Genomic DNA, 17781 nt, shown 5'->3' on the forward strand with positions numbered 1-17781 from the left:
CACCCTTTTAACAAGATGGGAAATGTCTTTCTCTCTCTCTCTCTCTCTCTCTCTCTCTCTCTCTCTCTCTCTCTCTCTCTCTCATCTCTCTCTCTCTCTCTCTCCTCACTCTATCTCTCTCTCTCTCTCACTCTCTCTCTCTCTCTGAAGAAGAGCACTTTATGTAAGATGATACCTGCTAGTGTGGGTGCACTGAAGCCTACTCGCGCGAAGCGAGCTCCCACTTTCCCCGCGTGTCTCTGCCTTGCTTTTACTGTACCCATCTCTCTCACACACACTCTCTACGCCTCTCTTTTTCTCTACGTCTTTCTTTATGTCTCTCTGTCCTTCTGGACACTCGAGGTGAAACTGACTGCACAAGGTTACCACGGATCCTTGGTTACACTCATGTTATGACATTCTCTTAGCTCTTTCTGTTTCGCGCACCCATTCAGTCCCGGTGGTTTATCCTGAATGAGAGACTGAAGGCTGGCCGGTTTGCCTCCGTGATCGACCGTAGTGCACGACTACGAGTGAGAGGAATACGCACTTCTCATACACGTTCACATGCGCTTGCGGTAACGGAAACATGCGGGGTGATTAAAAACGAAGAAGGAAGACGTTTACGTTCCAAGCCAGCCTTGTTGTTACTCTCGATAAGTTAAAAAGATTTACAGGTGTGCAGCGCCAGCTGACTATAGCAAACCGGCGGATGATCAGAGCGCGGGAGTCGGGGTGTCGGTTTCGCGAGGAGGAGCCACTGCAGTAGCGCCAAGCCAAGGTGAGACAACATTACAACTCGTGCATACATGTTTAGAAACAATACTATACTCTTACGGAGGGAAAAGTAAGTTATGTGAGTCTAGGATATTCACTGAGGGTGTTGTGAACAGGTTGATAGTCTATAGTTTACATCCATTCAGAGATTACTTCGGGGCATTTGAAAGTTTAAAGTTGTGTCTTGTTGCTGAATGTGTGACTCCGACCGTATTATCGTACACCTTGCCCTACCTTGTGGCTGGTCTTGACTAACCCGCTGTAGGCTACCGAAGCCGCTTATATTGTAGGTTTGACGTCTAAATTTACGCGCCGATGGCGAGCGAGGCAGAAAACTCTGACGGTTACCAACCCAGTGGTTTTTATTTAATAGTTAAATTACGTACAAAAATTCCGAATAAAAGTTTGTGATATTGAGGAAAATTGCGTCGAAACATAGGTAAATTACCATATGGACCATGTATTCTTTTTCAAAGTAACAAGCAAAGCAAATGTTGCAGCTGTGCTTTGGAAGTGTACTATTGCAATTCATGTATAGCCTGCGTACAAGAGGGAGAAAGCTGAAGCACTATGAGTAAAGTACTGAAATTAACTGGATATCTGATGTTGCCTGTATTATAACCAGTGCCCGTGACTTGAGAGATCCATGACCCCATCAGTGCGTCGGCGGCGCATGCTAGTGCAGCGTTCAGCCAGTGCCCGTTCTGAGATCCATGGATCCATAATGATGCTCAACATTAATATTTATTCCTCGCGAGATCCATGGCTCCATCGCATGTTGGAGAATGTGTTTACATCTTTTAAGGTCCTATTCGTTGTCATGAAGCGCACAGCCAAACTACTTCACACACAACCAATGCATGCCCGTGGGTCCAGAGCAATGGTTTACTTCTGACAATGCGCGGTTCTCGAGATAATTGAGTCACAGACACACACACAGACAGAGACCTGCCTGCACAGTCTGCATTATAATCTAAATTGCATATGTTCTATACAGATAATTGTATTTCGCTCTCTCTCTCTCTCTCTCTCTCTCTCTCTCTCTCTCTCCTCTCTCTCTTCTCTCTCTCTCTCTCTCTCTCTCTCTCTCTCTCTCTCTCTCTCTCCTCTCTCACACACACACACACACACACACACACACACACACACACACACACTAACACACACACAAGCACTAACATGCATATGCACACACACACACTAACACACTTACACCACATGCTCGCACTACGTACGGTATTGATTGAACATGAGGTGGTTCTGCCCTGCTTTAGTTCTCTGTGCACATATGAAGTTGATGAAAACAAACTGTTGATGTTTAAGGTCCTTCCTCTTTAATTTGATCAGAAGCAGCATACTAATAGTGCATATTGAAATATTTTATAAACCCACATACAGCTGTAGCCTAAACCAGTCCCCTCACTAATCAGTCCCTTCACTAACCAGTCCCCTCACTAACCATCCCCTCACCAACCAGTCACCTCACTAATCAGTCCCATCAAATCAAAATGTATTTGTACAGCCCTTTTTACAAGCAATATCACTAACCAATCCCCTCACTAACCAGTCTCTTTACTAAACAGTCCCCTCACTAACCAGTCACCTCACTAACCAGTCACCTCACTAATCAGTCCCCTCACTAACCAGTCACCTCACTAACCAGTCCCCTCACTAACCAGTCACCTCACTAACCAGTCCCCTCACTAACCAGTCCTCTCACTAACAGTCACCTCACTAACCCAACCAGTCTCCTCACTAACCAGTCCATCACGAACCACAGTCCCCCCTTATCATACTAACTAATGCTCAGAAATGAACGTACAGTTGTTCATCATGAAAGTACATCCAGTAACAGAGAGGTGTGTGATGGAGTCAGTGTTTGTTTTCGTGACAAGGTTTTGTTAAGGTTAGAGGCTTCATTACATGGCTTAAACTGGATGTCTGTCTATCTGTCTGTCTCTACGGCCGTCCCTCTGTCTCCCTTCCTGTCTCCTTCCTTCCCTCTCTCCTTCCCCCCTGTCTCCCCCTCCTCTCCCTCCCCCCCCTCTCTCCCTCACCCCCTCTCTCCCTCCCTCGCTGTCTCCCTCCCCCCTGTCTCCCCCCATCTCTCCCTCCCCACCCTCTCTCCCTCCCCCAGCTCCCCCCCTCTCTCCCTCACCCCTGTCTCCCCCCTTCTCTCCCTCCCCCCCCTCTCTCCCTCCCCCATCTCTCCCCCTCTCTCCCTACCCCCCTCTCTAGCTCACCCCTGTCTCCTCTCTCCTGGATGTGTCCTTGTACTGGGTGGGTTATCAGCAGACCACAGACCTACCTCAAGAACCTGGACTGTCCAGCAGCTCTGGCTGGTACAGGCCAAGTGTGTGTGTGTGTGTGTGTAGGGGGGGGGGGGGGGCGGGGTCTGTGTGTGCATATATGAGGAACAGTATTTACCTGCCAACTTAGGGTATTTATGAAGCATGACCCCCCCCATTCCCAGCATTCTCTCTCCCTTCCTCCCCTCCCTCTCTCTCCCTTCCTCCCCCCCTCTCTCTCCTTTCCTCTCCCCCCCTTTCCCTCCCTCTCTGTCTGCCCTCGCTCTCTCCTTCTTCCTCTCATTCCTTTCTCTCTGATTCTATCTCTCCTACTGTCCTTCTCTCTCTGTATGTCTCGTGTATTCTCTCCCCACTTGGTCCCGCTTAACACCATTCTCTCCCGCTCTCTCTCCATTCTTCCTTCCCTCCCTCCACCTCTCTCTCTCTCTCCATTCTTCCTTCCCTCCCTCCACCTCTCTCTCTCTCCATTCTTCCTTCCCTCCCTCCACCTCTCTCTCTCTCTCCATCCTTCCTTCCCTCCCTCCACCTCTCTCTCTCTCTCCATTCTTCCTTCCCTCCCTCCACCTCTCTCTCTCTCTCCATCCTTCCTTCCCTCCCTACACCTCTCTCTCTCTCCATCCATCCTTCCCTCCTTCCCTCCCTCCACCTCTCTCTCTCTCTCCATCCTTCCTTCCCTCCCTACACCTCTCTCTCTCTCCATCCATCCTTCCCTCCTTCCCTCCCTCCATCCCTCTCTCTCTCTCCATCCTTTCCTCCATCCTCTCTCCATCGTTCTCTCCATCCCTCTCTCTCTCCATCCTCTCCATCTCTTTCCATCCTCTCCATCTTTCTCTCTGTCCTTCTCTCCCTGCCCTCTCTGGCTCTCTGCAGTTGAGTGCTAGATTGCTGGGGGTGAATGTGATTAACCAACTAGCATACATACCCAGCAGCACACAGGAATATTCAGGCCAGAAATGTTGATCTTGAAAAGTGTCTGTCTCACAGCAACACACCCAGACACACACACACACACATGCATTCACACACAAACACACACACACACACACACACACACATGCATTCACACACAGACACACACGCACACACATTAACCTAGATGAGTAATCAGGGCATTCATGTTGTCCTGAAAGATGTCAGATGTGTGTGTTTGTGTGTGTGTGACTGTATGTTTTCAGAACTCTAATCACTCCCACAATGCTCCATAGCAACAGGCTGCTTCTCCTCTTCAAATATCTATCTCACAGTGTGGTGTGACCTTTCTGATCGCAGTGCGTGTGTGTGTGTGTGTGTATGTGTGTAACCTTTCCGATATCTTGATTTATGTACATTACTGTAATAGCTTCTTACTCGCTAATAAGCAACTTCTGTGCTGTTGCTGTTCTCAACCCATGTCCTGTACTACCTCAAGTGTAGACCCTGTTGTACCTCAGGAATAAACCCTGTCCTACCCTGTACTACCTCAAGTGTAGACCCTGTTGTACCTCAGGAATAAACCCTGTTGTACCTCAGGAATAAACCCTGTCCTACCCTGTTGTACCTCAGGAATAAACCCTGTCCTATCCTGTACTGTCCTGTACTACCTCAAGTGTAGACCCTGTTGTACCTCAGGAATAAACCCTGTCCTACCCTGTTGTACCTCAGGAATAAACCCTGTCTTACCCTGTACTGTCCTGTACTACCTCAAGTGTAGACCCTGTTGTACCTCAGGAATAAACCCTGTCCTACCCTGTCCTACCCTGTCCTACCCTGTACTGTCCTATACTACCCTGTAGTATCCTGTACTACCCTTTACTATCCTGTACTATCCTGTACTACCCTATACTATCCTGTACTATCCTGTACTACCCTATACTATCCTGTACTATCTTGTATTATCCTGTACTATCCTGTACTATCCTGTATTAGGGAGTCAGGTGGCTGAGCGGTGAGGGAGTCGGGCTAGTAATCCGAAGGTTGCTAGTTCGATTCCCGGCCGTGCCAAATGACGTTGTGTCCTTGGGCAAGGCACTTCACCCTACTTGCCTCGGGGGGAATGTCACTGTACTTACTGTAAGTCGCTCTGGATAAGAGCGTCTGCTAAATGACTAAATGTAAATGTAATGTAAATGTGTATTACCCTTTACTATCCTGTACTACACTTTACTATCCTGTAGTATCCTGTACTATCCTGTACTACCCTTTACTATCCTGTACTATCCTGTACTACCCTTTACGATCCTGTACTACACTTTACTATCCTGTAGTATCCTGTACTATCCTGTACTACCCTTTACTATCCTGTACTACACTTTACTATCCTGTAGTATCCTGTACTATCCTGTACTACCCTTTACTATCCTGTACTATCCTGTACTACCCTTTACTATCCTGTACTACCCTTTACTATCCTGTAGTATCCTGTACTATCTTGTACGGCCACAGGTCTAGACTCTGTACTTTCTTGTTCTGACTAGACTGGCTGAATCATCAGATACTATGACATGTATACACAGTGGTAATTAATTAGATAGACAGCTACTGTATATAAATATGGATCCATACTGTTTATTAGATTGAGAGGGAGGAGAGAGGAATGGAGAGGCAGAGGGAGGAGAGAAGAAGGGAGAGGGAGGAGAGAAGGATTGAGTGGTACCCCCTTTCCACCAAAGTGAACCGGGAGCTAGTTGGGAGCTGGTTTTAGAGCTGGTTCGGAGCTGGTTCAATTTGTGAGCCTTCTAAGAACCGGTTTGCTTTTCCACAGGCTAGAGAGCCACCACAGAGCCACGTCATTACGTCACTGTATACGTCTCATCTTTCCCAGCAACGTTAGCGCGGCAGCGCCAAACACAAAGCAGAGCCCGTCTACAGGCTGTTTATCAATCCGAAGAACGCAAGGTTGAGATGCGTGTTTTATTGGCCTTAGCCTGGCTCTGCCCTCCTATGTACTTCCGCTCAATTTTTATTTTGCTTCTGTACTGCGTCTGGGCATGAGGTACGTAATTCAGATGTCTCAGGTTAACTTTCTACCGGTCCAATCAGCGAACAGAGGGAGTGGCTGAGAACGATGACGTTGATGTTGTGCACTAGTTTTAGTTGTAGTTCCGTAATTGTGGCGGAGAAAGATGCGAGCGAAGCCATTCGGTCCGTTGTGGCAACGCTGCCGAATATCCAGAAGTTAAAGCCGGAGCAAGAACAATCTTTGATCCCCACGGGGTTCGTTTGATTTTCCAGCTAGCTCCGTTAGTCGTGAAGGAGTTGGCTAAAGCGAACGCTAGCGATTGGTTATGGCAGATCCAGAGTGGCTCTGGGCAGATCCAATAGTTTTAAACTTCAACAGAGTACCCGCCTACAAGGAAGTCAACGCTTGTCAATGGAGCGATCCCAGACTCTCTGTACAAATGAAATGTACGAGAGTCTGGTTAGGACCAGGCTACAATACCCTGGCCTCGCAGCAGTATGACAACACTGGCATTATCAGCGCAACATTTTATAAACTTTTGCTGTATAGTGCTTGTGTCTACATTTGTGTTAAATATAGGTTCAATAGCTCATACAATTTGTGTTTGTCATTTCAATCATTTTGATAGGATTATGATCAAATGCAGCAACTAGTGTCTGCACTGCACTGCGATGCTAGCTAGGTTATTGAAAAGTCGGAGCAAATTTACAAATCCCGTTTCATTAATAAAATAAGCACATTTTCAGCAACTACACTGCCCACTTCTCGTCACATTTTAATTCAGATGCTGATTTACACGTATCGTTTAGCTGAAATATGAATTGTAAAAACGCACAGCAATGGCAGTCAAAGCATTCTGTTCGTCTTGTTGGTCCCAGTAACCCCACCCCTGGCGCAAGCGGTTCTTACTTGGTTCCCACACTAGCCCAGCTCCGATGTGGTGCTACTTGCGAACCACTTTCCCTGGTTCAGAGCCGGTTCTCAGGCTGTCAAAAGAGAAAGAACTGGTTCGAGATTAAGCACTGGCTCCCAACCAACACCCAAAACGCGTCAGTCAAAAAGGGGTAAAAGAGATGAGAGAGGAATGGAGAGGGAGAGGGAGGAGAGCAGGATGGAGAGGGGAAGGGAGGAGAAAGGGAGAGAGAGGGAGGACAGAATGAAGGAGAGGGGGATGAAGGAGAGAAAGAAGGAGAAAAGGGTGTCTCGGTGGAAGGTGAGCATGATGGAGGGAGGGTTATGGAGGAGAGAAAGATGGAGGGAGGGTGATGGGGAGAGGACAGGAGGTGGGAGGGAGGGTGATGGGGGAGAGGAGGGGGGGGAGGGTGATGGGGGAGAGGACAGGAGGGGGGAGGGAGGGTGATGGGGGACAGGAGGGGGGAGGGAGGGTGATGGGGGACAGGAGGGGGGAGGGAGGGTGATGGGGGACAGGAGTGGGGAGGGAGGGTGATGGGGGAGAGGACAGGAGGGGGGAGGGAGGGTGATGGGGGACAGGAGTGGGGAGGGAGGGTGATGGGGGAGAGGACAGGAGGGGGGAGGGAGGGTGATGGGGGACAGGAGTGGGGAGGGAGGGTGATGGGGGAGAGGACAGGAGGGGGGAGGGAGGGAGCTTGAACAAATACACATACGTCAAGGATGATTCTGTGTGTGAAGCAAGGTTGTGCCCTATTTAGCCTGGGCCTCTAGCTGTGCTCAGGCTCATGCCAGTGTGTGACTGTGTGAGTGAGAGAGAGTGTGTGTATGAGTGTGTGTATGAGTGTGTGAGTGAGAGAGTGTGTGACGTATCAACTCACCATGCTTCCAGTCTTTTGGCTTGTTTGGATGGAACTGCGACATTGAGTGAGAGAGTGTGTGTGATATAGCATGTGCTGCTTGACTTTACACTTGACCTTTGTGTGTATGCTTGTGTGTGTGTGTGTGTACTGATTTGCGTCATGGAAATAGACATATAGAGAAAGGTTGTTTTGCAGGCTAAAGCGTTGCATCAGGACAGTGACAGCAGCTGCTTGACTGAAACCCTCTGGACAGGGTTAGGGTTAGACAACACCCTCAGTGGTGCTGACGCAGCACTTTAGATAGAGACCCACAAGGCTGCTACAGGGTAGCAAGAGGTGGAGGAGAGATAGAACAGGGGGAGGAGAGATAGAACAGGTGGAGGAGAGATAGAACAGGGGGAGGAGAGATAGAACAGAGGGAGGAGAGATAGAACAGGAGGAGGAGAGATAGAACAGGTGGAGGAGAGATAGAACAGGAGGAGGAGAGATATAACAGGGGGAGGAGAGATAGAACATGAGGAGGAGAGATAGAACAGGTGGAGGAGAGATAGAACAGGTGGAGGAGAGATAGAACAGGGGGAGGAGAGATAGAACAGGGGGAGGAGAGATAGAACAGGAGGAGGAGAGATAGAACAGGAGGAGGAGAGATAGAACAGGTGGAGGAGAGATAGAACAGGGGGAGGAGAGATAGAACAGGGGGAGGAGAGATAGAACAGGTGGAGGAGAGATAGAACAGGAGGAGGAGAGATAGAACAGGTGGAGGAGAGATAGAACAGGAGGAGGAGAGATAGAACAGGGGGAGGAGAGATAGAACAGGAGGAGGAGAGATAGAACAGGGGGAGGAGAGATAGAACAGGTGGAGGAGAGATAGAACAGGGGGAGGAGAGATAGAACAGGTGGAGGAGAGATAGAACAGGAGGAGGAGAGATAGAACAGGGGGAGGAGAGATAGAACAGGGGGAGGAGAGATAGAACAGGGGGAGGAGAGATAGAACAGGTGGAGGAGAGATAGAACAGGGGGAGGAGAGATAGAACAGGTGGAGGAGAGATAGAACAGGACGAGGAGAGATAGAACAGGTGGAGGAGAGATAGAACAGGTGGAGGAGAGATAGAACAGGTGGAGGAGAGATAGAACAGGAGGAGGAGAGATAGAACAGGAGGAGGAGAGATAGAACAGGAGGAGGAGAGATAGAACAGGGGGAGGAGAGATAGAACAGGAGGAGGAAAGGGAGAGCCACATCCCTATAGAGAACATGGAACCGCGCACACATTCACACATACTCACACATACTCACACCCAATGCACACACGCACACACCCACAAAGGCACACCAACCATATAAATTAGACGCCAACACACACACTCGATCACGCTCACACACTCATGTACACACACAACACACAGACACCCCAATAGCCTGCAGCCTCTGTTAGTCTAAGCTCACTATGGGTATCCTTGAAGGCTTATCTCACACACACACACACACACACACAGGCAGACACACACAAACACGCACACACAGGTAGACACACGCACCACTCCTGTGATTGACAGATGATCCGACAAGGTCATTTCAGCAGATCTCCCTCCAGGTAGAAACACATCATTAACTCACACACTGGTGTTGTGCTCATACTATTTTTATACACAAGCCAGCCTCACACTTAACCAGGGAGGGAGGGGGGTGTTAGTGTGTGTGTGTGTGCGTGTGTGTGTGTGTGTGTGGGGGGGGGGGGGGGGTACCGCAAACCCATTACACAGTGTGATATAATAATTGGCTTATTCTACACAGCTTAATAATGGGCTTATTGAGATAATTATTGAAAGGGAAAATGCTAATAAGCTGTTTATTTCAAGTAGGCTTGCGCCTCCTTAGTTAGATGTGAATATGAGCTGTAAGGAAGAATGGAGGAAGAGATAGAGGAAGAGACGAGGGTGATTCACCCTGAATTCTATTGAAATAGTTTGGAAGTGTTGGCAAGGAAGGAGTGAGTTAAACTACGAGAAAGACTGGAGTAGAGGTAAAGAGATGGAGTGAGAGAAAGAGTAGAGATATAGAAGTGGTAGAGAGGTGAGGTAGAGAGGTCAGGTGAAGGGGTGAGGTAGAGGGGTGAGGTAGAGAGGTCAGGTAAAGGGGTGAAGTAGAGGGGTGAGGTAGAGGGGTCAGGTAGAGGGGTGATGTAGAGGGGTGAGGTAGAGAGGTCAGGTAGAGGGGCGAGGTAGAGGGGTGAGGTAGAGATGTCAGAGGGGTGAGGTAGAGGGGTGAGGTAGAGAGGTCAGAGGGGTGAGGTGGAGGGGTGAGGTAGAGAGGTCAGGTAGAGGGGTGAGGTAGAGGGGTGAGGTAGAGAGGTCAGGTAGAGGGGCGAGGTAGAGAGGTCAGGTAAAGGGGTGAAGTAGAGGGGTGAGGTAGAGGGGTCAGGTAGAGGGGTGATGTAGAGGGGTGAGGTAGAGAGGTCAGGTAGAGGGGCGAGGTAGAGGGGTGAGGTAGAGATGTCAGAGGGGTGAGGTAGAGGGGTGAGGTAGAGAGGTCAGAGGGGTGAGGTGGAGGGGTGAGGTAGAGAGGTCAGGTAGAGGGGTGAGGTAGAGGGGTGAGGTAGAGAGGTCAGGTAGAGGGGCGAGGTAGAGAGGTCAGGTAGAGGGGTGAGGTAGAGGGGTGAGGTAGAGGGGTCAGGTAGAGGGGTGATGTAGAGGGGTGAGGTAGAGAGGTCAGGTAGAGGGGTGAGGTAGAGGGGTGAGGTAGAGGGGTCAGGTAGAGGGGTGATGTAGAGGGGTGAGGTAGAGAGGTCAGGTAGAGGGGAGAGGTAGAGGGGTGAGGTAGAGATGTCAGAGGGGTGAGGTAGAGGGGTGAGGTAGAGAGGTCAGAGGGGTGAGGTGGAGGGGTGAGGTAGAGAGGTCAGGTAGAGGGGTGAGGTAGAGGGGTGAGGTAGAGAGCTACAGATGAAGTAGAGACACAGGATGAGCTTCTCTCAGTAAACGGCAGACAGTAAAATGTCCACGGTGTGATATTGGGGCCCTACACTAATGTTATTAATAACCCCATAGTAATGACAAAGAGATGTGTGTATTACAGAGAGAAAGCAGGAAGACATTACCTATGTACAGCCTCAGTGAGCACAGCATGGCTGCCCAGGGAGGAGAGGATGTGCTCTCACAGGCAGACCTGGCAACCCAGGGAGGAGAGGATGTGCTCTCACAGGCATACCTGGCAACCCGGGGAGGAGAGTATGTGCTCTCACAGGCAGACCTGGCAACCCAGGGAGGAGAGGATGTGCTCTCACAGGCAGACCTGGCAACCCAGGGAGGAGAGGATGTGCTCTCACAGGCAGACCTGGCAACCCAGGGAGGAGAGGATGTGCTCTCACAGGCAGACCTGGCAACCCAGGGAGGAGTGAAAGAGAGAGAGAGACAGATGGAGAGAGAGAGGGGGAGAGAGAGAGAGTATTAACTAAATGGAGTTATATATAGAGAGGTATAACTAGATGGAGTTGTAGAGAGAGAGGTATACTTACCGTATTTCTTCGATTAAACGCCACCCTCAAATAAATGCCGCCCTCGAATAAACGCCATACCAAAAATGAACCTTTGTAATAAACGCCGCCCTCGATTAAACGCCAGACCAAACAAAATCTGAAAACCGTTATTTAATTGGTTAAACTAAAACACTGTATTTATTACACAAGTAAATCACAGGTACTATAATTCCCTCAAAGCACTAGCAGTCACAAGTGGTTTTTTTGCTACAGGTTTATTGGAAGCTTCTTCTCCAAATCCACCGTGAAAACTAAACCTGCAGTAACGAGAAAATAAAGACCATATTAGCTTAATATGACATACAATGACATGTTTTGCATGTAAATAACGTTCACCAAAGTAAATACAGACACAAAACAACATACCTCGTTGGCTGCATACTGTACACAAGGGAATAGAGGTTTACTTAGATCGCAAACATCAGCTATAACAACCAACTTTTATCGGAGCATTAAATTGTCCGTGCTTCGCTTTCTGTTAAGTTTGTCGACTCACTCATTACAAGGCCTTCAAAATAAAGGCACTGTACTCTTACCAAATAAAGTCACTTAATAATACTGAATGCAATTATATAATTCTAAATTATGACATTGGTTGAAAATAAATTATACATTATTATAATGTAATTGCGTCAATTACATGTACAATATAGCGAGGTAGCTGACTTTACCACTCGCGAAATCGACTTTCATCAACCCCAATTTCGCGTGCTACAGGTCTGTTGCTGCTGGTGAATGCTTTCTGCACAGCTTTCTGTTTGAAAGCTAAAGTTTAAGAACGTTTCGGCATGCTGCTTCAAATTTCTACACAATATAGCCAAACGCGCGGCTTCAATTTTACACCAGGCTTTGTGTTTGACCACCTTGTCTATTCTTTGTGATCTATGGCCGCACTGTAACTATAATTCATTAAATCTCTGTACTAATTAAACGCCGCCCTCAAATAAACGCCGGACCAAAAATTGTATAGAGAGAGGTAAAACTAAATGGAGTTATATATGGAGAGAGAGGTATAACTAGATGGAGTTACATAGAAAGAGAGAGTGAGATAGAAGTATAACTGAATGGAGTTATATATATCGAGAGAGGTATAACGAGATGGAGTTACAGAGAGAGAGAGAGAGAGAGAGAGAGAGGTTTAACTAAATTGAGTTTTAGAGAGAGAGAGGAGAGAGAGGGAGGAGAGAGAGGGAGGGAGAGTAATAACTAGAAGGAGTTATAGATAAAAGGGGAAAGACAGAGAGGGAGGGAGAGAGGGAGAGAGAGAGAGTAATAACCAGATGGAGTTATAAAGAGAGAGGGGGGGAGAGAGAGGGGGGAGAGAGGGAGGGAGAGAGTAATAACTAGAGTTATATTTAGAGAGAGTACTAGATGGAGTTATATATAGAGACAGTACTAGATGGAGTTATAGAGAGAGAGTACTAGATGGAGTTATAGAGAGAGAGAGTACTATATGCAGTTGTAGCTAGATGGAGTTATAGAGAGAGGGGGGGGAGAGAGAGAGTACTAGATGGAGTTATAGAGAGAGGGGGGAGAGAGAGAGAGTACTATATGCAGTTGTAGCTAGATGGAGTTATAGAGAGAGGGGGGGAGAGAGAGTACTAGATGGAGTTATAGAGAGAGGGGGGGAGAGAGAGAGTACTAGATGGAGTTATAGAGAGAGGGGGGGAGAGAGAGAGAGTACTAGATGGAGAGGTATGCAGGCTGCAGGGGTTGGGAGGGATTTACCTGACCTTGTCTTTTAGACTATGTTGAATCTGCAGCTGTGATTCTGCCTGAATATCTGTGGGTTTGGATGTGTGTGAATGTGTATAGGTCTCCTTATGTGTGTGTGTGTGTGTGTGTGTGTGTGAGGGTGTGTGTTTGTTAGGATTATGTGGGTTTATGGTGAGAGTGTGTGGGTGTGTGTAAGGGGAGGGGTTGTATGTTAGGGTATGTGTATGTGAGGGAGACTGTGTGTGAGGGTGTGTGTGTGTGTGAGGGTGTGAGGGTGTGTGTGTGAGGGTGTGTGTGGTACTTTGGTACTTTGTAGCAGTACAAAGGAGCGAGAGAGGAAAGATGTCCCATGGAACAGAAATGAACATGAATATTTCTTCTGTCCGACGCTTTGAGGGCTGGACCCCCCCCACCGCCCACCACCCCCCCCCCCACCCTCCTCCGTTCTGTCTCTAATGCCTGTATGGCTATAGATGAAGGGGGAGGGGGGTATAGAGCAGGAGGGATGGGGGTATAGAGGGAGGAGGTAGGAAGAAAGGATGCGGTTTGGGAGGTAGAAAGGGTTTTCTACAAAAACCTTTCCTACTTCAATTGAAAGAGACTGACATGCTTTTCTGTGTTTTTTCATTGATAACTTCTAGGATTTTTACAATATGAAAGTTCAAAGTACTGAATGGGTTTAAATGTCACAAATTTACTTCCATGTTGCACGCTACATTTTTAAGCTACTAACTCCACATCTTATCTTGCTCCACAGCTTGAACATCAACATGTTCAAGCTGTCTAGCTGTTTGTTTCTGTAAAACCCCACATTTTCTCTCTTTTATACTTAATATACATTCAAATCAATGAAAGATACCCTTTTCATCACCAAATGTTCAAATTCTTCAACAGTAAGAAAATATCACAGATATACTTTTCTACCGTATGCTCATTTTTATTGCAGATGCCTAAAACCTTTTTAAACCTTCATCACTATTCAAGCTATCAAAACTAAATAGTTTCCACTGCTTCAGCAAACACACACATTTTCTTCAGGTAATGTACCTTTTCTAGTTTTCCTTGGCTCAAAATTGGGCTTGGATGGTAACTGTGTGACGGAGCCCAAATGCCCTATGCTCTAATGGTGTAGCGCTGCTGTTGGGTGCATAATAACAGAGTTCATTAACAAACAACTTCTTGTTATTGCACAAGCACTGTCGTGTGCAACATAAGAACATGTTCACCTTGCTACTTTGTCTTCCTCGTATCAGGCTCTTATATGAAAGTCATCCGTGATTTTGCCTTTTTTGTTGTCCTTGATATATAAGTGGACAAGAACAATCACCTATTTAAACAATCTTTTGGTGGATAATGATTTGTTTATTGTTGTTGTGGTGGTGGCAGTTAGCAGCTCATGTTATTGAGTCTTTCTCTCCGACTCTGAAAGGTAGTGTTACCTTTAGGTTCCGTCTGGTTGGGCTTCCACAGCTGTTGCATATTATGTAATAATAGTCCAGCGTGTAGCAATAGTGGGATGACCAAACAGCAGAAAAGCATAGGCCTACATGAACCTTTTTTGTTGTTGTATTTTTTCATTTATTTTTTTTAGGGGAGGGCTCGTTATTTTTCCTGGAAGGCTGTGGGGTGAGACAACCTTTAGGCAGGATTTCAGGAAGAACCCTGGTGATGTACAGTCATGGCCATATGTTTTGGCAATGACAAATGTTGTGTTTTGCAAAGTTTGCTGGTTCAGTATTTGACGAAAATGTTTCACGTGTCTATAGAATACTGGAATACAATAAGGCACATTTCATATTTTTTTAAGCTTTTTTGGGGCGAAGATTTTCAATATATGCAAATAGTCCCCTCTTTTAGATCAGTCAATCTGCTCTTAAAATCCAATCAGAATGATAGAGTGATTTCACCTGGATATAACTAGTTCACACTTTCCACTGCGCTGATGATATGACTTACTGAAATTATGTTAGCGTTCATTTTATGCCAAGGCCCAGCAAGCTTTGCAAACACAAAATGTAAGTCGCTCCCAATACCTTTGGCCACGGCTGTACTGGGGGGTACTAATCGTATTTTTATCAGGATTCCCGCCTGTGTGTGTACTTAGACTGACTCGATACTGATACTGACTGACTTCCCCAATGGGATGAGGTATCTGTCTGAACAGACTAGCTATCCTCTCTCCATCATCAATATTAGATATGCATGAATATTACATACTGGGCAGAGAACTACTCAGAATCACAGTTTTTATCTGACAGAACAATAACACTGGCCGCATCTGGGAGAGACGATACGTCTGGGCGTCTTCATGCTCAGTAATAATTCAAACAGAGTCTGAGATTTGGTGAGGGTTTTGCTAAACTTCAGAAACACAGGTCTCTCTCTCCTATCTTTTTTTTTGCAATTCAGTTCAAATCATTGAACTTTATTAGCATGAAATAATTAATATTCATTTTGCAAAAGCAACAGTGAATTTACATGAATATTTCTTATCTGTGTAAATCACTGCCAAATACATACAAATACTGAAACTATCACACACACAAATAACGATTACGTACACATAAACATATATGTATCTACATTACACAAGTGTACAACAGCAGTTAGCATTTACAAATTAAATCATTTGCACACACCTATATAAATACATGTATATATATATATCAATATACACACTTTCTATACACTAATATTCAGAAATACTGCATTTTAAAGAAACAAAGTATACGGAACATTGAAATTTAATGTGGAGATGGTTGTGGACTTCAGGAAGAATACAGGAAGAATACAGAATACAAGAATACAGAATTCAGGAATAATACAGCCCCACTCACCCCCATCACCCTGTGCGACTCCCCAGTCAACACTATGGAGTCCTTCCGCTTCCTGGGCACCATCCTCTCCCAGGACCTCAAGTGGGAACTGAACATCAGCTCCCTCACCAAAAAAGCACAACAGAGGATGTACTTCCTATGGCAGCTGAAGAAATTCAACCTGCCAAAGACAATGATGGTGCACTTCTACACAGCCATCATTGAGTCCATCCTCACCTCTTCCATCACCATCTGGTACGCTGCTGCCAAGGACAAGAGCAGACTGCAGCGTATCATCCTCACTGCTGAGAAGGTAATCGGCTGCAATCTGCCTACCCTCGAGGACCTGCACACCTCGAGGACCCTGAGGCGTGCGAGGAAGATCGTCGCCGACCCCTCCCACCCTGGTCACTCCCTGTTCCAGCTACTCCCCTCTGGCAGAAGGCTGCGGTCCATCAGGACCAAAACCTCACGCCATAAGAACAGTTTCTTTCCATCTGCTACTGGCCTCTTCAACAAGGCCAAGGACTCCCATTGACATTCATTCACTTATTTAACCCTTGAGCTGCCTTCGGGTCACATGACCCAAAGGTTCATAACGAACAATCTACCCAGACGCTCCCATGTTACCCCGCTCCTCATCTCTCTCCACTGGCTACCTATCATGGCCCGTATCAGATTCAAGACCCTGGTATTGACCTTCCGAGCAGTGAACGGGACTGCACCCGTCTACATCAAGTCTCTCCTGCAGCCTTACACCCCCACCCGTCACCTACGGTCTTCTTCAGACAACCGCCTGGTGGTCCCACCGCTCAAGACCGCCCGGTCCCAACACAAGCTCTTCTCCTGTCTGGCCCCCCAGTGGTGGAATCAACTCCCCACCTCCATCAGAGACACTGACTGTCTCTCCACCTTCAAGAAAAGGCTCAAGACGCACTTGTTCCGGGAGTACAACGGTACTTAGGAATGGTTCGCTTGACCCGATGTTAGTTTCCTCAAGGATCACAATGACTCTTGCTTAGAGACTTGTTGCTCTTGTGGTTAGTGGTAACTGACTTAAATTTTTGTACTCGCTGTGATATATTGTTTTTATTATTGTTGCTTGCTTTTTTCCACAGGTACACTTGCACTTATAGCAGTTCATGTTGTTTAATTGTAACTTGTTTAACTACATGCTCTTATGGTTCTTCCCTTTGGCACTTATTTTGGTTGTTCACAATGTGTGCTTCATGTTTTGGCTACTCGCAATGTTTTGGCTACTCGCAATGTTTTGTGGCTATCTCGTTGTTATGATCAGTGACCTATGCACTTTGTAAAGCTCTCTCTTGGAAGTTGCTTTTGATAAAAGCGTCTGCTAAATGAATAAATGTAAATGTAAATAAAACATGAACGTAATATTAATATTATCATTAGTATTACTACTAACAAACTATTGATTCCTTGGAGTTGGTAAATTATCTGTTGTTCTCAAGTTGTGACATTTCTGTACTAGTTTAGCAGTCATTAATGCACATTTTGGCATTTCAACCTAATAGGTAAGACATGTTTTGAATTAAAGTTTCGGTCTCAAGTTCTTCAAATGTAGTTTTTTGACCTGGGGGAAAGAGCTTTGTCTAAAGGGTTGGTTCTGTTTAGATGCTGTCAGGAAGTGAAGTTCGGTTTAGACTTCCTGTGATGCACAGCTTGACCCATAGAGTTAATATAACTAGAGGAAGCAACTTTTGTCTTCCAAGATGGCGTCCCCATTCATTTCTATGAAAAGTGCTCAGTGGCGCAGTGAGGCAAGCGAGAGTACGAAACTGGACCGCGCCATCTTTCCACTTCCGACTCTTCCGGTCTAGCTTTAAACAGTGGCTCTTTTTTTCCCTAGCTCTGAGAACTCGTGCACGCTTGCAACTAGCTGTACACGTCATACTTTGCGACAACCAGTCGCGAGCATAGATT

The 17781-nt window shown here is 46.7% G+C and overlaps 1 protein-coding gene and 1 long non-coding RNA gene across 2 annotated transcripts in view; one reads left to right on the top strand and one right to left on the bottom strand.

The window, feature by feature from the left end:
• The window catches only part of crtac1b (cartilage acidic protein 1b), a 29213-nt gene extending 29046 nt beyond the window's left edge, over nt 1-167 (top strand). Inside the window, exon 7 of the mRNA XM_062464466.1 lies at nt 151-167. Coding sequence (XP_062320450.1) covers nt 151-167 — 17 coding nt within the window. The remainder of the gene's footprint in view (nt 1-150) is intronic.
• The window catches only part of LOC134021879 (uncharacterized), a 317808-nt gene extending 300027 nt beyond the window's left edge, over nt 1-17781 (bottom strand). The window contains exon 1 of the long non-coding RNA XR_009930593.1: nt 17687-17781. This is a non-coding gene — a long non-coding RNA (uncharacterized LOC134021879). The remainder of the gene's footprint in view (nt 1-17686) is intronic.

This window comes from Osmerus eperlanus, chromosome 6, assembly GCF_963692335.1.
Source record: "Osmerus eperlanus chromosome 6, fOsmEpe2.1, whole genome shotgun sequence".
Classification (NCBI taxonomy): domain Eukaryota; kingdom Metazoa; phylum Chordata; class Actinopteri; order Osmeriformes; family Osmeridae; genus Osmerus; species Osmerus eperlanus.